Source organism: Spermophilus citellus (assembly GCF_964194105.1).
Source record: "Spermophilus citellus genome assembly, chromosome: 10".
Taxonomy (NCBI): domain Eukaryota; kingdom Metazoa; phylum Chordata; class Mammalia; order Rodentia; family Sciuridae; genus Spermophilus; species Spermophilus citellus.
In genome coordinates, this window is record NC_138197.1 from 90,973,015 (window position 1) to 90,984,239 (window position 11,225).

General features: G+C 37.5%; 1 protein-coding gene across 3 annotated transcripts in view; it reads left to right on the forward strand.

The window, feature by feature from the left end:
- The window catches only part of LGR5 (leucine rich repeat containing G protein-coupled receptor 5), a 119,479-nt gene extending 112,492 nt beyond the window's left edge, over window positions 1-6,987 (forward strand). For all 3 annotated transcript variants that reach the window (XM_081311445.1, XM_081311446.1, XM_081311447.1), the window contains 5 exons: window positions 353-424; window positions 1,223-1,348; window positions 2,471-2,616; window positions 4,244-4,327; window positions 5,695-6,987. In XM_081311445.1, coding sequence (XP_081167571.1) covers window positions 353-424; window positions 1,223-1,348; window positions 2,471-2,616; window positions 4,244-4,327; window positions 5,695-6,782 — 1,516 coding nt within the window. In that variant the 3' untranslated portion in view covers window positions 6,783-6,987. The remainder of the gene's footprint in view (window positions 1-352; window positions 425-1,222; window positions 1,349-2,470; window positions 2,617-4,243; window positions 4,328-5,694) is intronic.
- The last annotated feature ends 4,238 nt before the right edge of the window (window positions 6,988-11,225 follow it).

Here is an 11,225-nt window from a genome sequence, read left to right on the forward strand (position 1 = left end):
GAACCTCAAAAGTTTGTCTCTTCCCACTCTCCTACCCCCACTCATTTTAGAAAAGCCCTAGTAAAATTTTACAGCCATTTTAAAGTCAACCTTTTAACAAGAAGAGAATAAAAACCCAAAATATCTACCTGAATGACTTGGCCTTGATTGCTTCAAACAAAGTTGATTTGAAGTTCTCTCTTTAGTCATTTTATATTATCAATGTCTTTATCTGAAGGACAGTTTGATGAGATAATTGTGCTTGGTCTGTACAGAAATTAAATTTTGATAGAGAACTGAATGCATATGGTAAAACCTCACATGTTCTTTTTTTCATATGTAATCGTCTCTTTGGTCCTTTCTTGAAAAACAGGAATTTAGCTTGGAATAAAATTGCCATTATTCACCCCGATGCATTTTCTACTTTGCCATCACTAATAAAGCTGTGAGTATTTCATTACTTGTTTATGGCATGTCTTTTAATAAATGGGGACCATCTAGATAATAAAAAATCGATTTTGCTGAAGACACAATGTGTGATCCACCTAGAGCTATGTCACAGTCAGGGAGGAGCTTCCCTGCTCCTACAGGGCCTTATGGGCCCTTAAGTGGATAATTGAGATCTGAGTGACAGCTGGTTCTGATTATTCAGGTGAAGTCCATTTTTGCTGAGTAATCAGGTGGAACGGAAGAAGATGTCAATTCAGTTCTGAAAGGCTTCCTTTTTTATTGCTTGCCATCTTGACTAATGGAAAACCTTCCTGTGCACCCCCCTCTTTATTTTTCCCTCCTCTTCTTTCCATCTCTTGCTCCTTTCTCTCCCTTTTTCTTATCTACTAGGGAAATAAGAATTGTGTGGAACTTAGGATAAGATGGGAGGGAATAAAGCCCTGACTTTTTTTTATCTCTACTTCCTATTAATTTTCAAATAAATGTAACAACTTCCCCCTTGATTTTAGATATCTCCATTTGGCAAAATGGAATCAAATGCAGAATGATTTGGATGCAATTAAAACTTTTTCCCCTGCAATTCTGATTGCAAATAGAAAAGTTGTCAAGAGCTAAAACCAAAAACGGTTACTTTTACCATTAAGAATAAAGACACACACACACACCAAAAAAAGACTCAGGACTCTGCTTAGAAGTTTTTATTGAGCAGTTTAATCATCTTTAGAATGCTTTTTTAACCTAAATGTTTTATGCTAACACAAACTAAAAGCCATTGTTGTTTGATGTTTTGCAGGGACCTATCGTCCAACCTCCTATCGTCTTTTCCTGTAACTGGGTTACATGGTTTAACTCACTTAAAATTAACAGGAAATCATGCCTTACAGACCTTGATATCATCTGAAAACTTTCCAGAACTCAAGTGAGTTTGTCATTAAAACTAATAAGATACGTTTGTAGTCATGTGAAATAATAGACATGTTATAGTGGTTTTCTAAATTTATGAGGTCACGGGACACTTTTGAATTGCATTTCATGCTCTCAAGTCTCCCACCCCTGGACATGGTTAGAACAAGCCCTGAAGTGGGATGAAGGCATCCTTCTCAAAGATGCCTCCCAGAATTAGAGAGTTCATGGAAAGAGTTTGAAAACCATTGATCCATGGGACATAAACTAGGACAGATAATTAAATAACATTATAGTACTCTGTTTACAAATTTTAATTGATCTAGCTTGTGTATATGTTATACTGAAATGTGCTAAATTAATATTTGGGGAAGTTGTGCACTTCAAAACCTGTTATGCTTATTAGCCGTAAAGAAGTATCTTGAAAGATTATATATGTATATATGTGTATACATACATATACATACATATGTTTTAAACACAATACTTTTTAATATATTTTCAATATCATTAAAATAATATAATGCCAAAAGTTAGTTTGTAAAATGGAAGAGAGAAAAAATGTTAAAAAATGCCCCTCCAAACAACATTTTCATGTGTTTTTTCTTTCTAGATTTTGTTTCATTTATTTAATTATTAGACTCAAAATATGCATAGATATTTATATCAAGTTTTAGCTATTTAAATAATGTTACAACATAATGTTACCATAATTTTCCTAGCATTTAAAAATTTTTTTGTATAGTTGTAGATAGACAGCATGCCTTTATTTGTTTAGTTTTTAGGATGAACCCAGTGTCTCACACATGCTAGGCAAGCACTCTGCCACTGAGCTACAGCCCCAGCCCTTGCTAGCATTTTTTAAACCCTTTTATTATGGAAATTTCCTATCCTGTGAGTGATGGAAGTTGACTCACTCAGCTTCAGCAATTACCAACCTTCCGTGGTGATAATTTTTATTAACTCCATTATTGTTATAAGTAGCACTGTAATGAACATCTTTATGCACAGAATTTATATTTGGATTATTTATTTAGGTTAAAATCCAAAGGTAGAATCATTTGGTTAAAAAAAAAAAATAACACTCCATTTAATGACCCATCTTTCAAGCTGTGTTTTTTGTCTTGTGCTTCTAAAGGATTATAGAAATGCCTTATGCTTACCAGTGCTGTGAATTTGGAGTGTGTGAGAACATCTATAAAATTCCTAATCAGTGGAATAAAGGTGACAACAGCAGTGTGGATGATCTTCATAAGAAAGATGCTGGGATGGTTCTGGTTCAAGGTAAATCCTGCCAGGTCAACAGTAATAAAATTGAGACCAGAAGAGTTGAGAAAAGTCATCAAACAGATCATCTGAACTCAGACCAGTCTTTAAGTAACCAACCCAGCAAGAATCAAGCCCCCTTTGAAAGACTTGCAGAGAAAGAGAAAGCTCCCTCTGGGTTTATTCTAAAAGTTCATCTGTTCTGTTGGTGAATTCTTAACATTTATATTCATGGTTAGATCTTCCTTATCACGAGTTGTCCTCAGGGGTGATTACTGATATCGGTATTTCCATAAACTTTTAGAAAGGTACCATTCCTGTAGGGACTTTTTTCAACCATGCTGCTGAGCTTTTTTCTCCAAAAGACAAAATCTATTTTTAGTCTTATGGCCTGGGGAGATTCCTCTGTATTTCAACAGAAAGACTTAAGAATTCAGCTTCTTATCCAACCAATTCTAAATCATTCTCCCCACTCACCCCCCACACAGGTATCTGTCAGGAAGGTGGAGTGAGATAATGTCTGTGAGGCCCTTGGCTCTCCTTGAAGTAAGACGTTACTTAGACAGACAGCAATGCACCTCAGCCACACCTGTGGTGATGAGGAGGCGCCTCAGGCAACACCTTCTCTTTTCCCTGCCAACTCTGCGAGTTTGCACAGGGTTTGAACAGAAGGACTGCTCATTTTTTAGGCCTTAATGATTTGTTGATTCCAAAGCAAGTGTGATTCAGTCTGTTTGAGGATTACCTTAACATTTCTCCCTGTGTGCGTATTGACTTAAGGAGCTGATAACTTGGCCTTTGGCACATTTTATTTTTCTTCCCTCCCCCCTGTTTTAGGCCATAGCATGAATCTTGCTCTGGTTCTTGCTTTGTTTTTGCTCTTTTGCCTCACACATTCTAATTTTTACTACCTTCAAGCATTTAAAAAAATTAAAGTGCCTACTATGTGTCAGGCACTATACTAGACCCTGGAGGTACATAATAAACAAGAGAAATAAGGTCCTTCATAGAAATTATTTTCAAGAGCAGTAATTCTCAACCCTGGGCCCCCTATTAGAATCACACAGAAGCTTTCTAAAAATACTGGTGCCCAAGTCCCACACAATACCAATCAAATTCACATCTTTAGGAAAATGTATTAGACTGTGAATCTCCTATTTCATGAATAGTTAAACTTGTTCTCTGTTACACAGAATCCCCCAAGGAAGACTGAAAATTATTGTCCCTGATTCTCCCTCTTGTGCTCAGAGAACACAGCCCAGAACCTTGGCACTGTGGCTACTATAGTGTCCCCTGCACTGTATGGAGAGGCCCATAGTCGTCCTATAATTTCGGTTAGTAAGAATTAAGGCCAAGACTTCCAGGGAACAAGAACAGAATGAGAGTGCTTAGATGTTTTAACCTAGAGTCTGGAGTCACTCTCCCTCACCCCTGGAACACTACGTCATAGGAGCTTGAGTAGAACGTCCAACACAACTTTATAATAGACTTTCAAGAAAGCTAAAGCCCAGGGAAAGGCAGGTTGTCTTGCCTTCACTTCCCTTTGTGACAGATTATATCTGGAGGACGACCCAAGATACTCTTCCCTGGAATTCAGTCCCTTGAAAGGAGACAGAACTAATCATTCCAGGTCTTCTTCCTGCAGATGAGCGTGACCTGGAAGATTTCTTGCTGGACTTTGAGGAAGACCTGAAAGCCCTTCATTCAGTGCAGTGTTCACCTTCTCCAGGTGAGAAGCATAGAAATGCCCAGCTGTAGCATCCACTATTGATTCTAATGCCATCAACACTCTGGCTACACTTCAGAACTAAATCCAGTCTACCTTGTGGGTCATCAGTGTCCCTCTTGGGGAACAAGGGTGTAAACTACTTATAAGTGTTCATTTCCTGGAATTGTTCTCCATTCAAAAATGGGAGTTTTGTAGGAAACTTATGATTCAGGTCATAGAAACTAAAGAATCAAGCATGTATTTAGAGGTATATGTTATTCTTAAACCAGTTAGCCTTTTAGCCTGAAATGGCTTGTTTTCTATAATCACTGACTTTTAAAAAGTGATTTAAATCTTCTCTTACATAAATAACTATTTGGTGAAAGCAAATAATGTTTTTTATAAATAAGTTTGGTGGTTTTTTTTCCTCAGAGAATTCACTTAATTGTCCTGTTTCCAGAAACAGATGAGCCAGTTGAAAAAAGACAACTGGCAATGGTTAATATTTTATTTTCAACAATTAGATCAAGTCTGTTCCCTGTGTTTATCACCTTCCTGTAACAAAATAACTGAGATAATCAACTTAATAAGGGAAAATGTTTATTTTGACTCATAGTTTCAGACCATGGTTGCTTGGCCATATTGCTTTGGGTCTTTTGCAGCACAGTATTTCAAGGCGGTAGCACATGGAGAAGGAAGCTGCTCATCTCATGGGAGTAGGGAAGGAAAGAAACAAGAAAAATAGGGGCCAGGGTCCCAATATTCCTTTCAAGGCCACGCCCCAAATGACCTAACTTCCTTTCACTAGGCCTCACCTCTTAAAGTTTCCACCCCCTCCCAACACGGCCACAAACTGGGGACCAAGCCTTCACTACATGGGCCTTTGGGGACCATTCAAGATCTAAACTATACCATTACCTAACAACAAATGTCAATCTAAAACTAGGATGAGACTTTCATGAAATGTGTATTCATACTCCCCATACTTGATATCCTAATGTTATGAAGTATTTCCCTAGGATTCTCATTTTCTTCCTGTAGAACCCTTACTGAAGCATTCTGAAAAATATGAAAAGAGCAGGCTATGTAGCTTTTCACCTGGTCCCAACACTGCTATATTTTGGAGACCTTTAATCAAGTGACTGAAGGCCCCATTTTCATTCTCTGTGTACATGAGTACCTGGTGTGATCAGTCAGGGCGGCAGAAACTCCAAGGTGATCCCAACAGTGGTTTGCGAAAGTGGAGCATGCCATGCAGTCCTGTGAGTTATGATGGCTGTTACTGGCCTTTATCTCTTGCTGTCCTAATAAGAGAAACAAAAGGACAATTTGGTAAGAGTTGTCAACTCTAATTTGAAACACAGCCTTTTTCTTCCTTGAACTTTCAGGCCCTTTCAAGCCCTGTGAACACCTGTTCGGTAGCTGGCTGATCAGAATCGGAGTGTGGATCATAGTAGTTCTGGCGATTTCTTGCAACACCTTGGTGATTTCAACAGTGTTCAGATCCCCTCTGTACATTTCCTCCATAAAACTGTTGATTGGGGTCATTGCAGTGATGAACATGCTCATGGGTGTCTCCAGCACTGTGCTGGCTGCCATAGATGCATTCACTTTTGGCAGCTTTGCGCAGCATGGTGCATGGTGGGAGAATGGGATCGGTTGCCCAATCATTGGGTTTTTGTCCATTTTTGCTTCAGAATCATCTGTTTTCCTGCTTACTCTAGCAGCTCTGGAGCGTGGGTTTTCTGTGAAGTGTTCTGCAAGATTTGAAATGAAAACTCCTTTTTCTAGCCTGAAAGCAATTATTTTGCTCTGTGTCCTGCTGGCCCTGACCATCGCCACAGTTCCTCTGCTGGGTGGCAGTGAGTACAGTGCCTCCCCTCTCTGCCTGCCCCTTCCCTTTGGGGAACCCAGCACCACTGGCTACATGGTGGCTCTTGTCTTGCTCAACTCCCTTTGCTTCCTCATAATGACCATTGCCTACACCAAGCTCTACTGCAACTTGGAGAAGGGAGACCTGGAGAATATCTGGGACTGTTCCATGGTGAAACACATTGCTCTGTTGCTCTTCACCAACTGTATCCTTTACTGCCCTGTGGCTTTCTTATCCTTCTCCTCTTTGCTGAACCTCACATTTATCAGTCCTGAAGTAATTAAATTTATCCTTCTAGTGATTGTCCCACTTCCTGCCTGTCTCAATCCCCTTCTCTACATCCTCTTCAATCCCCACTTTAAGGAGGATCTGGGGAGCCTGGGAAAGCAAACCCACCTCTGGACAAGATCAAAACACCCAAGCTTGATATCTATTAACTCAGATGATGTTGAGAAACAGTCCTGTGACTCAACCCAAGCCTTGGTAACCTTCACCAGCGCCAGCATAGCCTACGACCTGCCTTCCAATTCTGTGTCATCGCCAGCTTATACAGTGACGGAAAGCTGTCATCTTTCATCTGTGGCATTTGTCCCATGTCTCTAATTAATATGTAAGGAAAAGTTTTTCAAAAGATGGGAACTTGAAAATGTGAGATTGAGGACATCAGAGCAGTAGCTATGAAGACTGGGGTGAAACTGGGTTTAAAAACCAAAAAATAAAATAAAATAACCTCTCAGAGTGATAAAACTGATACCTATTGGTACTTGAGAGTGAAATACAAATCTAAATGCTGCTTGTATGTTGTTGAGCTAAGAGATAGATCAGTCACATTACTGATATTGACCCAGATCAAAAAAGCAAATTGAAATGCTCTTTAATAAAAGAGTCTCCATGATTTTGCATTCTCTTTAAACTCACCAATATGAGTTCAGTGGAGAAGACTCACTTGCTTACAAAATGGGTTTATTTAAACTCCCAAATCTCTTAAAGTACATTTGAAAGTATTGGGAAAGTGAAGGTTTGAAACAGCTTACATTACTTATAAAAGACTATGGCCCACAGGATTTCATTTTAATGACTGTATGGAGATGCTTTAGTCTGCCTTTGCCTTTCCTCAGAGAAGATCCTTCTCAGTCACCAGTTCTGGATAATATAAGGCAGTATTAAGTCATCTATAGTCACATCATTTTTACAAATACTGGGTTTTAGGACTCAGCACTCTATGGTTTCACTCTTTATGGAATAAAACTGATTACAGGGGCTGGGGCTATAGCTCAGTTGGTAAAGTGCTTGCCTTGCATGCACAAGGCCCTGGGTTCAATCCCCAGAATTCAAAAAAAAAAAAAAAAAGAAACCCACAACTGATTATAAATATTTTGAAAGGCAAATTAACTGAAATTATTAAATTATTCCAAGGCAATCATGTACAGGCAAAGTTTGTCTTGTCTGATTCATTTTAAGTCCTTGGTGTCCAAAGCTCAGAAAGGAAGTCCATTGCAGGCAGTGAACATACCTAGAAAAGATAGCAAGCATGTGGGATTTTTTCTTTTTAATTTCTGATTGAGTGCACATTTTTTGTAAAAGACTTTATCATTGATTCAATGGATGTGCACCTTAAGATAATGATCAAGTGCATACATAACAAAAATTAAGTCCACCCATAAAACTTCTCATGCATGTATTTCTAGTCCCTCTGGCCACAATTTGGACAATGCCTTGGACTCAATAGAGACTTGGTAATATTTTATCTTGTTTATTTACCTTGGTTTTAGCTACATTCTCTCTGGATCAACCACCTGATGTGAGGAACATTACTCCTCTGATTATTCCATATTAATACATGTGTTAGGTATTATAAGAGACAAGTTATTAAATATGAAGAGTCAAAGGATTAAGTCTTAACTTCTATTATCCTACATTAGCTTCATTATACCCAAACCAAAAAGTTATTAGGTAGATTTATTTTTATATAAGCATGTTTATTTTGATCAGATGTTTTAACTTGGAATTTAAAAAAATACATTTATGAGATGTTTTATAAGATGTGTAAATATAGAACTGTATTTATTACAGTAAAGAGTCAGTGACATTAAAGACCATGATAATAAACCATGTACAGTGGCATAGCCTTCCATATATATTGTTTCTCTGTCCATTTTCTTTAAATTCATCAACTGTATGTAATATATGTAAATATATAATACTTGTAAATAGATTCCAAATTTGCTTTTCTATTGGATACAAAATAAATTTGTAATAAAATGTGTGACTATAAAACAAAATATTTTCATGTTTATTTATTGAACCCACAAGGAGACATACGGTCCCCTAATGTTTTTAATTTGGGAGGTTAAGTACATTTGCTATGTAAGTATTTGCACTCTCATACTTTAAATACATTAGCCATATTAAAAAATAATTTTTTCATAAGAACAAACCAAAATATTTTTGCTAGGTCCTGGATTGATAAGTCATTTTGTCATGACATTGGTAAAGTTTATTGTTCCTAGTGATAATTTGGATTTTATAAGTCAGAACTTACACTGGCCCCAACACTTGTAAGAAGGAAAAAAAAAAAGACACACACAATTAGAAAGGGATGTATGAATAACAAATCCGTCTTAAATTATTCAACATGGACACGAGTTTCCTATAAATTCTTCCTTTAATGCAAACATATTTCATGACCATGTCAAGGCCAAAACAATAGGACCTGTGATTTTCAGGGTATGAAGAAATTCATTCCTCCCAGTAAGTTCCCAAAAACATAAGAAATAAAATAATTTTCCTAGATACCTGTGCCAGACCTTTCAGCTTCAGTAGTGATTGCTGTTCTCCCTGTATGGGTTGCCAAATGAAACAAAAGTACTGGTAGCAGGCTCGGCATTATGGCTAAGTTCAGTCTATGTTTACCGAGCACCCCCAAGGTGCCTGGCACTGTGTCCAACCCATCCATCAGGCTTAACCATACGCTTTAGCCTAAACCTAGTTAACAGTTAAGCCTAGTTAATGAGGTCTTCTTGTACAGTAAATGCTTGGACTTCAGGTAAATCAAGGATTCACTCCTCTTACTCTCACCCCTCAGCCCAGGCAGCAGAAAACTCTAGAGAGCAACATATCTCAGTCTTTCTTCTCAGCATACTTGTTTTTAGGCAACCAAAGTTAGGAACAAGTTCTGGCAACTCCCTCCTATCTCTCTTGCTCAAGAAAACACAAGTCAGTAATGTAATTAAAAGGAGGAGGAGGAGGAGAAGGAGAAGAAGAAAACATTTATATCCATGCTATTTTCTTTAAAAATAAATCCATAAGCTTCATTACTTTAATAGCAAACACTAGTTGCAATACATCTCACGCTAAACACTACTATATTAAGGGTCTGAAAAATGTTCTTCAATATACAATACAGCACAAATTGAAACTGCATCTACAAATAAATCTACAGGGAGAAAGGAAAAAAATATGTCATAGAGTTAGACTGAACCACAGTAAAAACAATGTAACAAATCAAAAGAACATAAAGGAATAATCTAGCCTAGAATATGTGGTTAACAAATTTATGTTTTCAAAAGTGGATTCATTCACTTGACAAATATTGTGTGCCTACTATGGGCAATGCTGTATGCACTGGGGATAACGAAACAAGGCCTAGAATTTGCATTCAGTGGAGTGGAGGTAAGCAATAAGCTTATGTACAGCAATTCCTGATACAAACGTGTGAAAGAACTGAAGCTATTTCAAACAGCATGAAGGATCCAGGCACATAGTGCACGCCTATGATCCCAGCATCTCTAGAGGCCGAGGCAAGTGTATCACAAGTTTGAAGCCAGTCTGGACAATTTAGCAAGACCCCACCTCAAAAAATAAAAAGGGCTCAGGATGTAGCTCAGTGGTAGAGCGCCCCTGGGTTCAATCTCCAGTACCCAAACAAAAAAACAAAAACAAATAACATAAAAGGATTGACAGGCATGCTAGTTTAAATGTGGCGCTCAAGAAAAATTCTCTCTGGAAAGATACCGTATACTGATTTCATTTGTAAAATATTTGTCTTTGTTTTTGCATTCAACCAGTTACATCAAGAAAACTCATCATTTTTAGTCCCTTTGTTCATATGTTACCTATAACAAACTATTTTGAATGACATTTTAATAGAAAAATATAATGAGCTGGCTATTACTACATGTAATTCTTTTTCTCAACTTTTCCTGAAGAGAAAATCATTCTTTTTTTTTTTAAACAACAGAGTTTTATTCTCCCACAGTTCTAGAGGCTTGACGTCTGAAATGAAGAGTTCTAAATGTGAAATAGAAAACATCCTTTCATTTAGATTTGGCCCAAAATAGAAAAACAAAGTAGTAGGTAAAGGAAATAAAATTAGCAATACCCTTTTAATTTAGAACCAGAAAAGCTCTAACATCTGAAAAAATAACAATGTCCTGCTTCTTTTGTTAATCTTACAATTACACTTTGCTCAGGGGCCCATTAGCCAGCATGAGAATGTCTTAGATAAACAGATGGATCTCACTGTGACCATACTTGTTCCACTCATATTCTTCATTCAGCATTTGGAAATTTTATTTTATGGTTAAACTGTGCAGACAAAAAGGATGATCTCTCTCTAGACCGTTGAACACTGATCATTTTCTCTGTTAGACTCATGGTCTTTAAAATACAGTTAGGATTAGATCTTTAAAATACAGTTAGGTAGCTTTTCTTTGCAAGAGAAATGGTGAGTATGCTACCACACCTCATTTCCTCCTTATGAATCTTTCTAAAAGTGTTGAACAGAGGGGATGGGATGTAGGTCAATAGTAGAACACTTGTTTAGCATATGCAAGGGCCTGAGTTCCATTCCCAGCACTGTAAAAATAAATAAAAAAAGATATTGAACTCAGATTCTACACTGACTCATTTGCCTCAAACACAAGTTTCAGCAAGTCTGACCTTTTTTTTAAAGAGAGAGTGAGAGAGAGAGAGAGAGAGAATTTTTTTTTTTTTTAATATTTGCCAGGCAAGCGCGCTACCGCTTGAGCCACATCCCCAGCCAGC